General features: G+C 32.1%; 1 protein-coding gene across 1 annotated transcript in view; it reads right to left on the bottom strand.

Annotated features, from left to right (window-relative positions):
* Nucleotides 1–11,533: 11,533 nt before the first annotated feature.
* The window catches only part of LOC110033049 (probable plastid-lipid-associated protein 10, chloroplastic), a 37,370-nt gene continuing 30,555 nt past the window's right edge, over nt 11,534–18,348 (bottom strand). The window contains 4 exon segments of the mRNA XM_020736901.1: nt 11,534–11,911; nt 11,990–12,045; nt 12,354–12,440; nt 13,850–13,930. Coding sequence (XP_020592560.1) covers nt 11,797–11,911; nt 11,990–12,045; nt 12,354–12,440; nt 13,850–13,930 — 339 coding nt within the window. The 3' untranslated portion in view covers nt 11,534–11,796.

The raw sequence follows: 18,348 nt of genomic DNA, 5'->3' as shown, positions 1-18,348 counted from the left end.
TTTAAAAGCTTTAAGTATTTTAAGGATTTTAAACTATAATTTATAAGTAATTTAGGCTTAAGTTAATTAAATTTGTAACTTAACATATTTTAATTTTATGAGCTTGCAAGTGACATACACTAAACACATAAATTTAACATCCTTTCACATTACACAAACTTACACATGGGAAGTTCTCTCTTTTTACTTTTCTTTATTGCATAATAAACATATGATGTATTACTTAACACATGAAGAACGTATAAAACATATGGATGTATCTTCACATGAAAGAATATTAAAAGCATGTGGAGACATCTTCACATGGAAAAATTTTTACATGGAGACAAATGGAAAAAAACCATGTGAAAATATTTCAATTTCATATACTAACATATGAAAAAGATCACATATAGAGAAGTTTATACATGGAGACTACACATGACTTAAACTACACATAGTAAACATTAAACATTTTAAAAATTAACACATGATGGTGCTATATATGGAGCATACTATAAAAGGAGAAGACTACACATGAAATTATACATGGTGAGACTACATTTTTAGGGATCTACATATGGTGAAGACTTATAAATATGGATATTCTAGTCTTACAAATGAAAGCAAACTATCCTAGAGGTTGTACATGGAGAAAAATTGAGCACATGGAAGACTTTCAAGTTTACATAGTGAACACATAGCATAATACGTAACACATAAAAATAATCTATACATGGTGGGGATTAAATATGGAAAAGTTTTACATGGTAAAGATTTTACATGGAGAAAACTACATGAAAAGAAATTTGCATGAAGCAAACTACATGGAGACTACACATAAAACGGAATGTTTCACATGGAGAAAATTACATGAAGAAAATACATGGAGAAAAATTCATATGAAGCAAACTACATTAAGACTACACATACAACTAAGTGTTTCACATGGAGAAAATTACATGAAGAAAATATATGGAGAAAAATTCATGTGAAGCAAACTACATGGAGACTACATAAAGCTAGGAGAAAAATTCATGTGAAGCAAACTACAGAATGACTACATAAAACTATAAGGAAAAAATTACATGAAGCAAACTACTAATAGACTACACATGAAACTAAGTGTTTCATATGAAAGATAACTACATACAGAAAATTACATAAAGTAAATTCATGGAGAAAAATTTATATGAAGCAAATAACATTGAAACTACACATGGAATTAAGAGTTTCCCATGAAAGAAAATTACAAGAAGAAAAGTCATATAAAGCAACCTTTTCTTTCTATTTTATTTTTTATTATTTGTAAAAACTAATTAAATAAATCAAATAGTTTAAGATTATGTTCGAGTCAGAATCAAGCTAGCCCAAACCCAACCTAACTTAACTCTAGCCCAACCTAGCCTAACCCAGGCCCAAACTAGCCCCTAGCCCAACCTAGCTGAACTCCAGCTCAACCTAGCCCAAACTAGTTGAACCCATCTCAACCTAGCCCAACCTAGCTGAACCCCACCTTAGACTAACACTAGCCTAAACTAGCCTTACCCTATCCTTCATGTGTAGTCTAGTTTAAGTGACATTGCTTCTATTGTATTATTTTTCATGTGTATTGCTCTTTGTATATCTCATATTTAGTTCATTCTAAATCTATGTAATGTGTAGTTATGTGTATATAAAAATGGATAAAAGAAAAAGAGAAGGAAAATCTCACATATGTAGATTCTCCTTGTATCCTCTCCTATTAAAATAACTCACGCATGGCAGCTCTCACACTCCATCTCCCCAGTTGATATTATCTCATGCGCTCATAAAAATAAAAATAATAATAATAATAATAATAATAATAATAATAATAATAAAAGAAAAAGAGAAAATATGTCATTTTAAAAGATCACGTGTTTAAAATTAAATTGAAAATAATTTAAAAATGATTTGAAATATAAACTAAAAATAATTTTAACATTAATTATTAAATAATTTTGAAAAAATAATTTAAAAGATAACTCGAAACAAGTTAAGAATAGTTTGAAAAAAACTTTAAAAATAAATTCTTAAGACACTTAAGTTGGATGAAAGCATAAAAAAATTTTAAATAATTAACTTAATGTACCCATAAAAAAGCTTAAAATAATTAAGATAAGTTGGATAGTTAAACTAAAAAATCTTAGTTAACTACAAACACTTAACCTAAATAACCTAAGGATAACTAAAATACTTAAACAAACTAGCATAGAGTAACTTAAAAGGACTTAAACTAATTAACGTAAGATAAATAAGACATTTAAATTAAAATAACTCAAAAGATTTAAACATTCAAAATAAAGCTTTTAAAACTTAAAAATTTGCAACCTTTAAATTACTTGAAAATTTAAAATAAATTTAATCACATAATCTTGCAATTGACATACAATTTCAAACATGGAAATCCAAACTTAAGGAGAAAGGAAGATACCAACCTAGAAAACCAAGTGCAAAATATTAAATCTAGAGAGAACTCTGATTATCATATCAACCGACAAATTAAGAATTAAAAAAAATCAAGATTAAAAAAATTAAGAATTAAATATCAAAACCCAAATAAAATTTAAAATACTCCAATTTAAAAAAATGAAAACCCGTGAACCCCAGGTTAACTACCGTAGATACAAAAATGAGGATTACACATACCGTAGATTAATTCAATCTAGAAGCCTATGTTATACTACTAGATACCCTAATTAGTGCTAAGGACTATGACATATAAAACAAATAGCCTTACCCCCTAAAATTATGTAGATGCCATGGGATGAAGTAACACATGGTTATTAACGAAGGCACAACTAACCAACCATAGCTAAGAAACCCTCCATTTACCATTGTTATGACACTAAATGGAGATTTTTTTGTTATAAGATTGGTTCATGGTTAAAGAATACTTATGCACTCGAGATAATTAAAAATTATGAGCATCTTGACCGGGGCCATTTTTCCCAAATTTTATTTTAGTCCACACGTTTTGGCTTCCTATAGAGTTTTGGCTTATGCCAAAATTAGAGTTTTCACCTCCATCTATAAATGCCTTTTTACCCAACTCTACATCCTTAGCTTAGGAATCCTTTCAATACAAACAATTCAAAACCAAACTTTCGAACTATTTTCCCAATTCATACCTCAAAACATGACCTTCTCAATCATTCATATTCATCCAAACTATTTTAAATACTTTGTTGACCTTAACTCCAATTTTCCTTAATCATCACCAAGTCTTCAGTTTTTTGGATGGACCTTTCTTTATGGGATGGTCAAATCCCCTTTCTTGGGCGTTTCCATGACACACCACTATTAGATTATAAGTCCCAACCTTTGAGCTCAACTCTTCCAAAATTTTAAACTTGGATCAATTCAACTTGTTTGAAATATTAACTTTGAAAGTTTAACATTAAAATTTAAGTAGAATAAGTCAATATTTTAATCTAGAGTTTATAGCTTCAGAGATATAATTAAATATGACGGCTTGTCCTTGCAGGGATACCAAATATCATAATAATCTAAACCCTATCTTACACCCATAAGGTAATCATAAATCTTAAAAATATTTATCATCCAAATGATTAGATCTCTTTCACTATAATATTTATATCTTGTAAGGTGGTATATATTCTTTAAATGGCATATCTAATCATATAGTCAAAAAATTTTCAAGATTTATGGTGTGCACAATAAAATAGAAAGCAAAATATTACATTACTTAGGTCACACAATATTTTCCCAAAGAACGTGTCTCCTATAGTACAAGGGATAGTGAAACTTCACAGATCCTTCATTTTTTTTGTGAAATTCTATTTTGTATGATAGCACTATACTCCACAGTTAAGACCATAGTCTCATAATCACTTAATTTGCATTTCTTATTAAGGATATCATTCATAATATTAACATAAAAAGGCACTTGTTCTAAAGCTTCTATAAATGAGATGTTAATTGTTAGATTTTTAGTGCTTGTAAAATCTAAGATAATTATTGGTCCAACTTGTGTTTTTAAAATCTTTGAAAGAAATTTGGTGGTGGTCTCTTAAGTTTTTTCCTAAGAGGTGTAGCTTCTTTTCCTAAGTCTAGTGAAGTTTTATCAATGAGACTCTTAGGCTCAAACTCCTCAATGCTAGCTTATTCCCAAGGCTTCTCCTCTAACTTACTTCCACTCCTCAACATAATGACTTTACAATGCCCCTTTCTTTCATGTTTTGGATCCACTTCACTATTACATGGAAATGCCCCTGGTGGTCTAGCACTCATAAAAGTTGATAAATGCCTTTACTTATTTTTTAGGTTTTTATTGTTGCAACATGGCTTTATAATTAATTGCTCATTTGTAGCACGAATTCTTCAAAGGATTGTTTTTTTTTTCTTTATATTGTGAATAGGAAGTAAATCCAAATGGGTAATAGGGGCTCGAGTTCACAAAAGTTTTGCCCCTCATTATTCTAGTTGCCTAAGGTATTTTTTTGGTTACTACCTTACCGAGTGTTTCCTATATTTTAGTTACTATTTTAGTTAAAGCTTTGGTAATTTTTTCAACAAGCATTGTAGGTATTTGAATGAGAGTTTTTGGGTTTATTGGTAATGACATTCATTGAATCCTCTGATATAATATTTTGATATACTAATTGGTCATAATCATTTTCATTATTTATTAGTGATCTTGGTGTTGAGTTCAAACATATGTAATTTAATCTCTTAGATATAACTGGTACCTGTGAAATTATATCTGCTACCTATGTAGTTCAAACCTATGGAATTTAATCTCTTAGATATAACTGCTACATGAGAGGTTGGTCAATTGACCCTTCAGGATGGTCGGGACAGTCAATCGGGTGCTATGGCCAAGAGTGGTTGGTCAGACCATAGTGACCGATCAGACTAATGTAAAAATTTAATCGACCCTTGGTGGTTGATCAAACCAATTTTGATTAGTGGATCGAGTCGGGGAGGCTGATCAAACCAAAATGGATGGTTGATCGGACCTTCATGACAGATCAAATCAAATTTGAGTGGTCAGTCGATCTGAAGCGGCTGATCAAGCAAAAGTGGATGATTGATTGGATCTTCATGGCCGATCAAACCTAATTTGAATGGTTGATCAGACCTTCATGACTGATCAAACTAAATCGATCGGTCTATCGAGTCGAGGTAACTGATTGCATGGAATTGGACGGTTGATCAAACCATGGTGGCTGATCGAACCAAATTGATTGTTTTATCGAGCTGACAAATATGATCATACGACCAAGGTGACATGTGTGAAGTTTCATAAAAAACACAACCAATGAAATCGTATGCATTTGAAATAAAATTTGATTCATCCTAACTTCCTCACATAGGATCTTAGGCTTTAATTTGATGGAGAGGTGTACTAACTCCTTATTACGTGAGGCAACATGACGCCTACCTCCATTTGCCCGACATAAAGTGGAGGGTTTCTCACAAGGAGAACCCTCCGTGACCGAGAGAACAAAGGCTAAAGGAGCGTCTTTATCCTCTCGGTAGGTTGGCTTCAAATGTCCATCCAAATGAAACCACTGAGATAAATGGTGACATTAGTACAATCTTATCTTGAGAATTTTGAATATAAAGCTAGGTTTGGGAAAATTGCTCCAAAATTCGTAGGATTTAACATAACACCCTTAATACAAGGGGCTTTTTTTTAGCATAAAATCTAGTTCCTTAGATCTCTAACTTCTAGCCTAAGGGGCTCTTGGAATGAAAAAATGTGAGAGTTTTCAGATTTTTACCTTGTTGGCACTTTTGAATGCATTATCTTTGCTTGCTCCTTACTCTTATCTTGTTTAGAAAAAGTTTTCCTCTTCCAAAGAAGATTTGAAGCCCTTTTTCCTCCTCGAAGCAAGATGAAGCTCTCTTTTTTCACAAAGAGAAGAAGTTATTCCTTGAAGAAGCTCTGTCAAGACTTCTCTCACACTCTCCTCTAAAGATTGGTGGAAAAAAAAGAAGAAAAAAAGGAGGAAATTTTGAAGAAGAAGAGAAGGGAAGAAGATGAAGACCTTTCCTCTAGAACTCTCCACCAAGCTCCTTTCCACTCCAAGAAATCTTCTCTTCACTCTTTTTTTCAAACCCTAGAAAATGAGGCCTTCCCCCAATTAAAATGGATGGTTGGATGCAAAGGGAATGAAGGGAAAAACCTTTTAAAGAGCCCAAGCTCTCTGACCCAAGCCTCACCCAAAATGAACCCTCCATGAAGCATGTAGTTCGCTCATAATTTTACTAGGTGGCTAAGTGTTTTCATAACACCTTTTCCCTCTTTCCCAAGCTCAATTTTGACACTTAGTGGGTCCAAATGGTCAATATAATCCCAAAAATCGGAGCCTGATAGCTTCATGGTGCCTAAGCTATGGGAAAAGCATATAGGTGGTGGGACAAGCGCCTAGGCGTTGGGCCAGGTGCCTAGTCCCTAAGCATTTGGTGACTAATTTCTGCCCTCACGGGTTTCCGGATTGTTTTTGGGCTATTTCAAGCGCCTAGGGGCTGAAAACTATTATTGAGGCATTAGGGGCTTAGCGTTGAGATGCTAGGGTCTGACCTCGGCTTTCAAACCTTTCAGTTTTGTTTCTCAGGGCTATCTTAGGTACCTAGGTGCTAGGACCTAGCGCTGGGGAGTTGGGGTCTAGCGTCGGGGCGCCCGAGTCCAGCTTAGGGGAGCATGGTGGCCTAATGAGCTCCAACTTATGAAGAAAAGTGTTCGGGAATGTTTTTTTTTTCATCTGTAAGCTATATGAGACTATGTATCATTGAAATATGGTTGTGAAACTTCAAAAATGAATATTCTTATGGGTCTTTTATCAGAGAATTTAATGTCAATGGGCGTTCTAAACCGCTACACGGGTGTGCCGCCCTAAACCCTGACTTTCCCAAAAGCGCACGCAAGAGCGTTTTATGAGTTTCTGGGCCTCCATAAGATATGTAAGGATGATTTTAAGCTTACCCACATCTTATTGGACACCAAGGGTGCATTGTATCAGATCAAAGTTGCGAGTGCGGCCCGAAAGTCTGAAACTCAATTTGGTGCCCGGATGACCGCTGAAGAGTTTTCACTGACCAGGATGCTACGGGAAGCCACCTATCACTATAGTACGATCTCATAACTTAAAGATGGGGAATTTTTTAGGTTTTAATTTGTGGATTTGAGTGTTAATGCGAGTCTCAAAGCACCGTGCGGGTGTAACAGTCTAAACCATGATTTTATTCAAAACATGTGTGAGAGTGTTTTGTGACTTTCCTTGGCCACGGAAGGCTCCGAATGGGTGGGGAATAACATCTATATATCATACTAATCAACAGATAGGTGTTTTATTGATATCGATGCCACCAACTAGCTTGCCTGGGTACTGTTAAGTCAACAGCAACCCGGGTTTCATGCCAAAAACACTTACTAGAGGGTTTCAATGAATGTTTGGGACTACGGGATTCGGAAAATGTATCAAAAAAGATTTTGCAATGCTAAAGTTGACATCCAACACATACAAAATCAACAATGATGCTAACATGCTTCTTCAATCTGACTAACCCAACATAGATTTCAACTTAGGTTGTTGTCTAATGGGCTTAGGGTGTTAGAGGCTTCCCTGACCTAAACGAAACGTAAGCCCTTTGTGAGAGCATTGTGGCATCATGGTTGTGTCTCTTATCTTTTCCACTCCAATGGCATCCTCGCCACTTTGGCATGTATAATTTTCACCTCTTCTCTTCCTACCTACATGGGGTCATAGGATTAGAGTCTCTTTCTTTTGAACTTATTATAGAGGTTCCCTTGGATGACGCAATTCACGAATTGCTGATGAGGGAGTCTCCTTTTACATTGGGTCGACTACCTTCACGATCAGGTAAAATTGGGATCTCAATAACTTATGATGACGGATCTGTCTACCCGATTAGGATTACTCTTCCCCTCTTTTGCTTAACCCCTTGAGCCATGTCGCTTCTTTTGACGCTTCGTTGATGTCTTCTCGTAGACCCCGATTACTGATAGGTAACCACCCAATTGGGATATGGTGATTCACCCTCTACTCTTAAAGTTCGATTAGGCCTTGGAAGCATAGTGTGGATCTTATGAGTCGTCTTAGTTATTTCATAGGCCCAGTCGTTGATAAGTCGTCGTCCGTATAAGATCGTGAGGGACTCACATTCTGTTATATGGATCAACGTGAGCTTTAAGGGCATTGGGACGCTCCTGTGAGATAATCATTCTTTGTGATACCTTTACTAGTCATCATATATGTGTGAGTAAGATTCCTTTAATCGAGAATATTCTTGGGCATCCCCCAAGATGCAATTAACTAAAGGAATACGTCCCTTTAGGAGTTGCTCTTGACTCTAGAACAAGCACACATTCTTAATTCTCTAGTTGAGAGTTTCTTTCATAGGGTCTTCTTCATCGATATGTTTTCAAGGCATTTTCGATCTGATCTTGTTTGGTTGTATGTTTTTGGGCTATCACTCCAAGTTTATCTTACGAAAGTTCTCCACATTCTTTCTCTCGTTTGTCTTCAATGTCATATATCCTTCTCTTCCAATTCCTCTCTTCTTCAGATCATCCATATGATCCGGAAAAGAGATTTAAATAAAAAAGGAAATTATACGACGATAAATAAATTGGGGGCTTCTTCAAAAAATAAAAATGAGAAAAAGAATAGAAACAACATCTAAAATTCGTAAGAATTAATTTAATGCATCAAAAATTATGAAATTTTACCCTCGTGATTTTAAGAGTTGAAACAAAATAATAAAATTAAAATAAAATACTATAATAATAATAATATTATTTAAATTTCAAAGTCTTAAAAAATTAAAGAAATATTAATTAGTTCAAAACTCACTTAAACAGGCCCCAATTAATCTGAAAATTGCACAATAAAGTTAGAATCATATTACAAAACTACTTGTTAGTTTACAGAATTTTGATTAATCAAACCCAATAAAATAATTATTAAAATTTAAAAAAATTATAATATGTTAGAAAACCACCCAAAATTTCTAAATTTGATTCTCTGGTCTCTCTTGGCTCCAAAAAATTAATTTCATGAAGATTTGAATTGAGATTGGTGACACTTTGGATTTCTTCTTAAAAGTTTATTAAAGCCTCACAATTAATCCTTAATGATTAGGCAACATAAGGCCCATTTTAGACCCAAATTAATAAATGATATTAAACTAAAACTAAACTAAATTAAAACTGAACAAACCAAATTAATTTAAGGCAATTGACCCTTAGTCAACCTCATGCATAAATTAAACCTGATTTGACTCTTTCAACTTCTGTTACAATTTGTCAAACCAAGGTCAAACCATGGAACAAATCAAAGATCAAACTAAAGTTGGCAAAATTTAAGAAAATAGCATTTTTATAAATTTAATATTTTAAATAAATGCTAAGAAAATAAAACATTCTAAGATGAAAGAACAAATAAATTAAAATCATATAAAATTTAATAAATAATATAACCTCAATTAAAAATTTTAATAAAAATTAAAAATCAATATTATAATATAAAACAAAATAACTTCAATTATATATATTTTTTCATTTAAATTTACATCTAAATATAAATTAATCTTAATGACTAAAATTAAGTTAATTCTTCATACTACTTTGTAGCAAAAAATATTTAAAATATATTTATTTTTAAATTAAATATTATAATCTCAATTTATCAAAAAAATTTAATTAAAATTAAAAAATCAATATCATTAATATAAAATAAGGCACCTTTAATTATATGAAATTTTCATTTAAATTTATATCAAAAGTTAAATCTATCAATAGTAATTTAAAATATTTTTAATTTTCATAAATGTTAAATACAAAGTTTGAGAAGACGAATATCTCAGTAGATTTTTACAAGACAATTTTAAAAATAACATTCCTTATATATTTAATTTTAACATTTTGAAAAACAAAATATATTTTAAATAATTATTTACTACAAATCAATATGAATAATTAAATTAATTTCAGTCATGAAGATTAATTTATCTTTTGATGTAAATTTAAATGAAACTTTATATAATTAAAGTTATTTTATTTTATATTATAATATTGATTTTTTTTATTTTTATTAAAAAAAACATTTTCAATTAAAATAGTTATTAAATTTCATATATTTCAATTTTTTTTGTTAAATTAAATAATTTAAAATAATAATTAAACAAACACTATCCCTCCAAAAAAAAAAACCACCATAAATTTGGAACCCACAACCTCAAAGCTGAGAGCCTTATACTCTAGTAAGCTAAGCTATAATATAATATTAATAACATATATTTATCCTCAATAATTTTCTTATAATAAAATTGCCACCTTAATGGTGATTATGTCTATTTAGAATATTTTATTTTTTTAGCATTTATTTAAAATAATAAATTTATATAAAAAAAGCTATTTTTAAAATTTTGACAAAGTTAAAACTCAAAGTGAATACATGTCAAAACCAATTCAAAATAAGTTAAAGTCAAACAAAATTTAAATCAAAAATTAAGTCAAACAAAGAATTAAAGTTAAAGTAAAATCAAAATATATGATAAATGTTCTATAAAATTACAAAAAAAAAAAAAAAGAATTAAAAAACTACTTTTTTAAAAACTAATGTTAACTTAATTAATTTTTGGTCATCAAATTTGAGGCAATAAAACCAAAAATTGATCTGAATACACAATGTATGCAAGTAAATATGACATTCAAGCACTAGATCATTCTAACTAGGAAGCAAGATCAAATTTTAAATTAAGTTACTCACTGGTTCAAATTCAAGTTAGATCTTATCCAATTGACAATCAGATTTTTGAATTTTTTTCTAAGAAAATGAGTGAAATAATTATTTTTATAATTATTTTATATCATAAAAATTCTTTGAACTAGTGAATACTTAAGAGTTCTTGTAAATTTGATTTTATTCCAAGCCCCAAATGCGGAAATATAATTACTCAGTAAACATTTGTCCAAAGATAAGAACTTAGTTAATACAAATGCCCACTTATAATAAGTACAAAATAGAAAAATATAACTCAAAAATATATTTAAGTAAAATAGATATCACCCTAATTATGTTTTGAAGATCTCTTCCACTTGCACAATTACATAGATTTCCTCTCACTCACTCCATTCACTAAGCGCGCGCGCGTGCGCACACACACACACAAAGGCCTCCCAAGTCCATAGGCTCTGATAAGGTCGACACTATCAAAAAGAACTTCCAACTATTCAAAAAGACTCTGAGAACTATTCAAAAAGATCTCAGAGAAACCAATTGAATAGAAATAGATATTTTTTAATTAAATATATTATTTAGTATATCATGATTTATGTATGTAAAATTTCAAATAATATGGGTGTTTTTACATTTCTTCAACATGAATTTAAATAATTATTTAATTCATAATTTATTAAATGTTTTATAACTTTGAAGGTAATTTGAACCCCCTATTAAGAGAATTTGTTTCTTCTTCAAGCATATATTTGTATCTAGGATTTTAGAGTTGAGATGACAAGTATCACTGATATCTCGAAAGTGTATAGAATCATAATTCATGTTAAATTATTAAAATACTAAATGCTTTAGGAGTTGCCATGCATCTAACAGAGCAAGAATGTATTACTTACAGTTCTAAATGTGAATAACTGAACCATAAGATATCTGCTTTTGTGATTTGTATGAGCAGCTTTTGACAAAATATATCAAGAAGGCAAAAACTTAACGGCATCTCCAGCTTGAAAGCTTTTGTTGGGTCCTCAAAGCTTCGACGAAGTGCTTCATAGAAAAAGAAACATTTCTATGTGAGTGGTTGAGCTCTCGTGAAAACGAAAACACCACCACCATCGATCGCTCGGCCAATTAGCATGTCACGATCCAGATATGAAAGGTAGTATAAACCTCCTGGAGATCTTCTGCAGGACAAAGGAATTTGTTACTCAAGCTGAAATAGAAAAGAAATATTACGACTAAATGCACGGAAGGAGATGTACATATTAGGCCCACTCAAAGGCAGCTGTGCTCTGAAAGATCTTAGGAATTGAAGGATCTGCAAAGATATAAAGCGATAATATCAAGGCTTTAAAGAAGTCAAAATAATCATGTAGATGGATTAGAACAGCAGGGTGTAGATGTGCGAAAGAAACTGGTGCCAATACTTTATAAACACAAGATATTATTTTCACTGTTCAAATGAAACAGAAATAAAAAAAAATAAGATGAAGCAGAAGTTCCAGATAAGTATTACCTTACCAGCATAAAATGCAGGGTCCAAAGTTCAGTGCTTGTAATGAGTGTGGATAGAAGTAAAGGTAAAATTATACATTATTCTGAGTAAATAATGTACTTTCAGTGTACCTGTAGACTTAAAAATGATCTAGGAAATATAGCAGGGGCAATCAAAGCTTGAAGTTCTTTGCTAATTTTGATATTTTCGACGGCTACCTGCATAATTAATATTCTCCGAAATCATGGACAACTCTGAAAATCAAGTCCAGATCACATCAAATTGTAATCAAAAAGAAAAAAAAAAAAAAGGAATTTCGTACTCTGCATAAAAGACATGGTAAAAAGAATGGGTTGACCTGAAAGTAGCAATTACTTGCAAATTGAAATTGTAATTGTCCACCAAGTCTTAGATCTATCATTGTGTGCATTCCATCTCAGACATCTTTGTTCAACATTTAATGATAGCTCACTAATGCTTAAGAAGATGGAAAAGTAAGACGGGGCATTTTACTTCGTCGGATGGGGCATAAGCCTCATGAATTAATATTTTAAATAATTCATAAGTAACAATATGATTAGAAAAATAAATAGAAATAAAAAATTCAAATGAATTCCAAAATTCAAAGTAAATAGAATGAAATCAATAAAGAATAAAGAACAAAAATGATAAATTTATGATTCACTTGAAAAAGTATTCTTTCAATATGTCAGAGTGCCATTTGGCTTTATTGGTTCCCAAGAAAGGTGGAGACTGAAGACGCTAGCAATTATAAAATAGCCTTAAATATAAACTTCCTAAATCTTAACAAAATGAGATAATGAATCTAGTTTCAGGTTTCAATATTTTTTCAAAATTGATATATATATATATATATATATATATCATCAAATCAGGTTAAGAACAGGACAATGAAAATTGCTTTTATAACTCTATAAATTGATATGAATGTCTAGTTATGCTTATTGAATTATCCAGTGCCCCCAAAACACATTTGAAGCACTGATGTAAAGAGTTCTTAAAGCTTTTTTCAAATTAAAAAAAAAAGATTTAATAGCATCCTTTGATGATATTTTGATCAGAAGTATTGATGAGGCGAAACATTTAGAATAAATATGTTATTTTAAAACACTTGAGAGAAAATAAATAAATTATTAATATTAAGAAATATATTTCTATTAAAAGTAATAATATTTCTAGATTTTTTTGCTTCTTCTAATTGCCTGTAACCATATCGTATCAAAATTAAAGCGATAATTATGTAATCCCCTCACCATCAATAGTGTCTACCTTAATTGAAGAACCTCTTGGTCACTATCTTTCCTCTACACAAAACTTACAAACCCAAGCCCCACTGGCCATTATCTCGACCCACACCAAGACCACAAGTTCACAACACCTTCAATGTAACCGTCTACCACAACCCATCAAACATATAGCAAATTATCATAAAGATGGATAAGCAAAAGAATGGCCATCTTCCAATCAAGGATACAGATAGAGCTTATATGAAAAAGTGGAAATATGACATCTTCCAATCAAGGAAACTGTCTGCCCATTATTCTCAGGACCATTAACAATTGTGACTAACTACAAAGTTAAAGAAAAGGCAAATGAAAACATGTACCTCGTCAAACAGAAGATATATGTTGCGTTTAGTAAGGACAGAAAATTTTGCACTAACCAGCAGCGTGGCACCTTCTTGCTCCTATAATAAAAAGTTAATGAAGGCCATTCCAACATAGAGAATGACTAGAGAATTTTGTAATAGAGGAATTTGCTAGTGGCTTTAGTTCTTTATTTGGGCCGCTAACATTGTATATTTCATACACATGATGAATAGTGTCTTAAATTTGTGAAGTTTGCAGAGTTAAAAATTATCAAAATTCAACAAAAAACTACAATATTATCATAAAAAATGACTATTGTATCAAAGAAGGTGAGTTTTACATAAGGAACAAATATGATGTACAATTTCACTATGTAATTCTTATGAGATCGAACTCTTTGAAAGCTTAAATACAAAGTGATTTTGGTGGTCTCAATTTGCTATTAAGACATCCACAAAATACAAAATGAAGTGCTGACCTCAAGTAGTTGTGGATAATAATGATGATCATGATGATGAAGAAAATATAAACGAAGTAATAGTGTACAAATTTTACTTAATTTGATTACTCTCCTCCTATCAGAAAGATCGCTCTTCCAACTACATCTCACTTCCAAGAATTGCTCTTTGGAGTCTAGGTTTCCAGTGATAACTATTTTGCTTAATTAGGGAGTTGAGGAAGGCAGTTGGCTACACGAGGATGATCCTTCGAAGTTGTTGGCAATTAAGATGGATGAACCTGCAAATTTTGGCGATATGCATGGAGGAGGGAAACAATGAAAACTAAGGGGTTGCTTGGCAACAGATTTAGTAATTAGTTAAATTCAGATTTACTAAATCCTGCCGCCTGAAAACTAAGGGATTGCTTGGCAATTCAGATTTGAAAATTATGCAAGATTTAAGTTTAATTCAATTTAAATCCATTACAAGACAACCCCAAAGTCTATGTAGAGTGCCAATAATGCCAATTTGTAAGCAACTAGGATGAGTCATTCAGGCACAATATACAATCCATAGTATCAAATGTGGAACTTCAAAAATGGCTGTTGCCAAATGGATGATTGTGATATGATTACAGGTTTACAACAACTTGATCATCCTTCTGGAATTCTCTGTCACAATGATGTTCGTCCCCATGGCTTTGCCTGTCTTGCTATGTTTGTTGAAAGTGGTCCCTGAGGTTTTGCTAGGAACTCGTATGTCTGTTTGTTCTGTGAAGTTGTATAGCAGCTGTGCTACAGTTGTTTATGATAAAAAAAATGTTTATTTCTCTATATTGTTGTGTTGTTTATAAGAGAGGTAGTCCAGGTTGCACATTTCATATATGAAAACAGAAATCCAATTCGATTATCACATGCTAAAAACAAACATCTCACAAAAAAGCGAGTAACACAATAAGAAAAATTAAAAAATAAAGCTATAAAACAACAATTAACATTATCATGACAATGAATTTGAAATGCAAAAGATCAATTTTACAAGATAATCTCTTTATCAAAGAAACTCTCCACGCCTGATCACTATCTGGGGTGGAATAGTTGAATTGATCCGTCCAACTGAAGAAGTCAGGCCTCCACTGATATATTCCTTGGACACCTGTAAAATTTTCTCTCATAGTTATGTTCTCTCGTGAAGTATGCAGAGAACACTGCAGTTTATAGTAGCAGCAAAAGACTCTAGAGAAACCCCGAAGACATCAAATTCATATTTTCTGAAGGTTTAAAATCACATATCACAAATAGTTAGATGCAACATTGGAAAATAAAAATAATAGAAATACACAATTATAGTTTTATAAAATCATGATGTCTCAGAACACAAAGGATAAACTGACAAATAATTTGTCACTACAAAAAGACAGTAGACCTTTAAAAAATATCTTGATTGTCTTTAAATTATGCAATACCGAGTTTGTATGTGTCACAGAAACAATACACCACAAAGGTCATCCAAAAAACCCCAATAGTCATATGACTGAAAAAGAAGGGGATCATGATTGCCTTGATGGCAATTTCATATATGTCAAAATTCAAAGCAACATATAGGTCATTCAGAAGAACCCCCAAGGTCATATATCTCACCATGGAGGTCATTCATGCGGGAAAAAAAACATGCATAATGAATGGAAAAATAATTTGCACTAAATTGAGATCTCAAAAGAAATAAATGCATAAATTGTTATTACAATAAACGTTTTCACAAGACCTTCTACATAAATAAAAAAGAAGTTGAATACAATATTGTTTCACCCATTTACTATTGAATTTGTAATGTGTTCTCTCAACTCCATTATCTCCCTAGCACCTTCCTCATCCTAGGTCAGATAAATCACATTCAGCAAGTGATATTTATTGTCTCTGGCGATATTCATATGATTCACTAGGGACATGTGACTGATCTTCATCTGCACTATTAAAATCAATATCACCACGTAAAGGATGTTGACTAATGTAATTGTGGATAGTCATTATAACGATCATAATCTTCACTTATTTTGTTGAAAGGGTATGTGGGAATATCTCGTAAAATAACTTTTTTTTTTCAAATCTCAAATATCATCTCAATAACACTACATAAGAAGAGCATCAACCCATCGCCGCACCATCACACAATTACTACCTACCCAGCACCATCACCACACCACACCATTACCTACCAGCACTAACACATCATCACCGCCACACCACTGCCACCACCACTCAATTACCACCAACACGCCACCACACCACCGCCACACAATTACCACCACCACAACAATACTACCACCACAGACACACCACCACTACCATCACACGATTGCCACCAATACACAACCACGCCAATTCCACCAACACACCACAGCACTACCACTACCACAAAATTATCACCCAAACATCACAAAAAATTCATAATAAAAACAAAGGCAGCATTTTTTCATATTCTCATGCACCCAATATGCCCAAAGAGCATTTATTCATGAATCCCCATAAGTTCATATAACATGAATTTTATTTCCCTTCATTCCATCATAGCAAACGAAAGGGGCGTTTACATACATAGCACTCGAACGATTTCTATTACAAATCCAACATCATCTTTCATCCTTTTTCAAATTTTCACTCAAATATCAAAATTCATGATAAAATCCCCGAAATATTTTTCTTAACAAATTCATCAACCGAAGCATTGCTATTAACAAATCCAGTACCATCTTTCATCCACTATTGATATCTTTTGTATGAGTTTCATCAAATCATACATGTTGAGAAATTAGGTCGAAGAAAAACAGGAATCGACACAAAACCAGAAGAACACAGAGATTTAACGAGGTTCAGCAAAAATGCTTACGTCCTCGGGAGTAGAGCAGCGGATTTCACTATTTCAAAGGAGTACAGTACATACCCATAGGGTTACACATCATATATATAGATAAAACCCATAAATAAAATTACTAAAACGCCCTCGCTCCCTCAACTCACTTATCTCCAAAAGACACACCTTTTCACTCCAAGAGACACATCTCTTCACTTTAAGAGATTCCAAATTCTGGTATATGAGACATACCTAACAATTCTCCACCTTGGCGAATATCCAGCCCCTCAGGAGAAATACATATACCTAACAAATCTCCAACTTGGCGAATATTCAACCCCTTAGGAGAAATACATCATGGAGTTTCTTACACCGAAGTGGGTTGGACAACCATGTCGTCTAACAATTGTAAACATTCAACAAGTTCAAGCAATTCAAGAACTTGTTGATAATATCTGGCTTGGTCAACATATCTGCTGCAATTTCATTATATGATTCAACAGAGTGAACTTCACCTACAACTGTACTCCCCAACAGTTTATAGATATTACCCGCAGTGATCTTTCATTTCATCATAGTCAATGCACCTTTAACAATTATGATGGTTTCTCTATCTTCATCTGCCTTATGAATAAAATCATGTGTAAAGTGCCCAAGAAAATTAAATTTTTCTTCAAATCTGGAGAAAATTAAATTTTTCTTCAAATTAAATTTTTCTTCAAATCTGGAATATGTTTTACATCACATAATGTTCTAACAGTGTCATCATTTATCTTAATTCTGACTTTATCAATGTCAGCAATATTGTAACATCTATCATCACCCAAATAGACTAAACCAAAATCAGATAACATGTATGAAGTAAATCATTCTTTGTTAGGTGTTATGTAAAAAAAGCATCCTGAATCAAGAATTCATGTATCCTTCAACTAAATTTTTGTAACTGAAAAATGCATTGTCATCACTGTAATCTGTAATGTCACTCTGCACTATATTCATGGACTTGGAAGATACATCATGTTTCTCATCAAACTGTTTCTTGAGTTTTGGACAATCTCTCTTCATATGTCCCAACTCATTGCACTTGTAGCAATGAATCATTTTTCTGTCTTTAGGCTTTAACCTAGAATTTCACATTCCAGAACTCTCATTCTCCTTCTTCCTTCCACGATCTCTATTACCCTTAGCATATAAACAATTATCATATAAACAATTATCATGAGAGA

The sequence above is a fragment of the Phalaenopsis equestris genome, unplaced genomic scaffold (genome assembly GCF_001263595.1).
Source record: "Phalaenopsis equestris unplaced genomic scaffold, ASM126359v1 Scaffold001081, whole genome shotgun sequence".
Classification (NCBI taxonomy): domain Eukaryota; kingdom Viridiplantae; phylum Streptophyta; class Magnoliopsida; order Asparagales; family Orchidaceae; genus Phalaenopsis; species Phalaenopsis equestris.
This window is presented reverse-complemented; position numbering and strand designations above follow the sequence as displayed.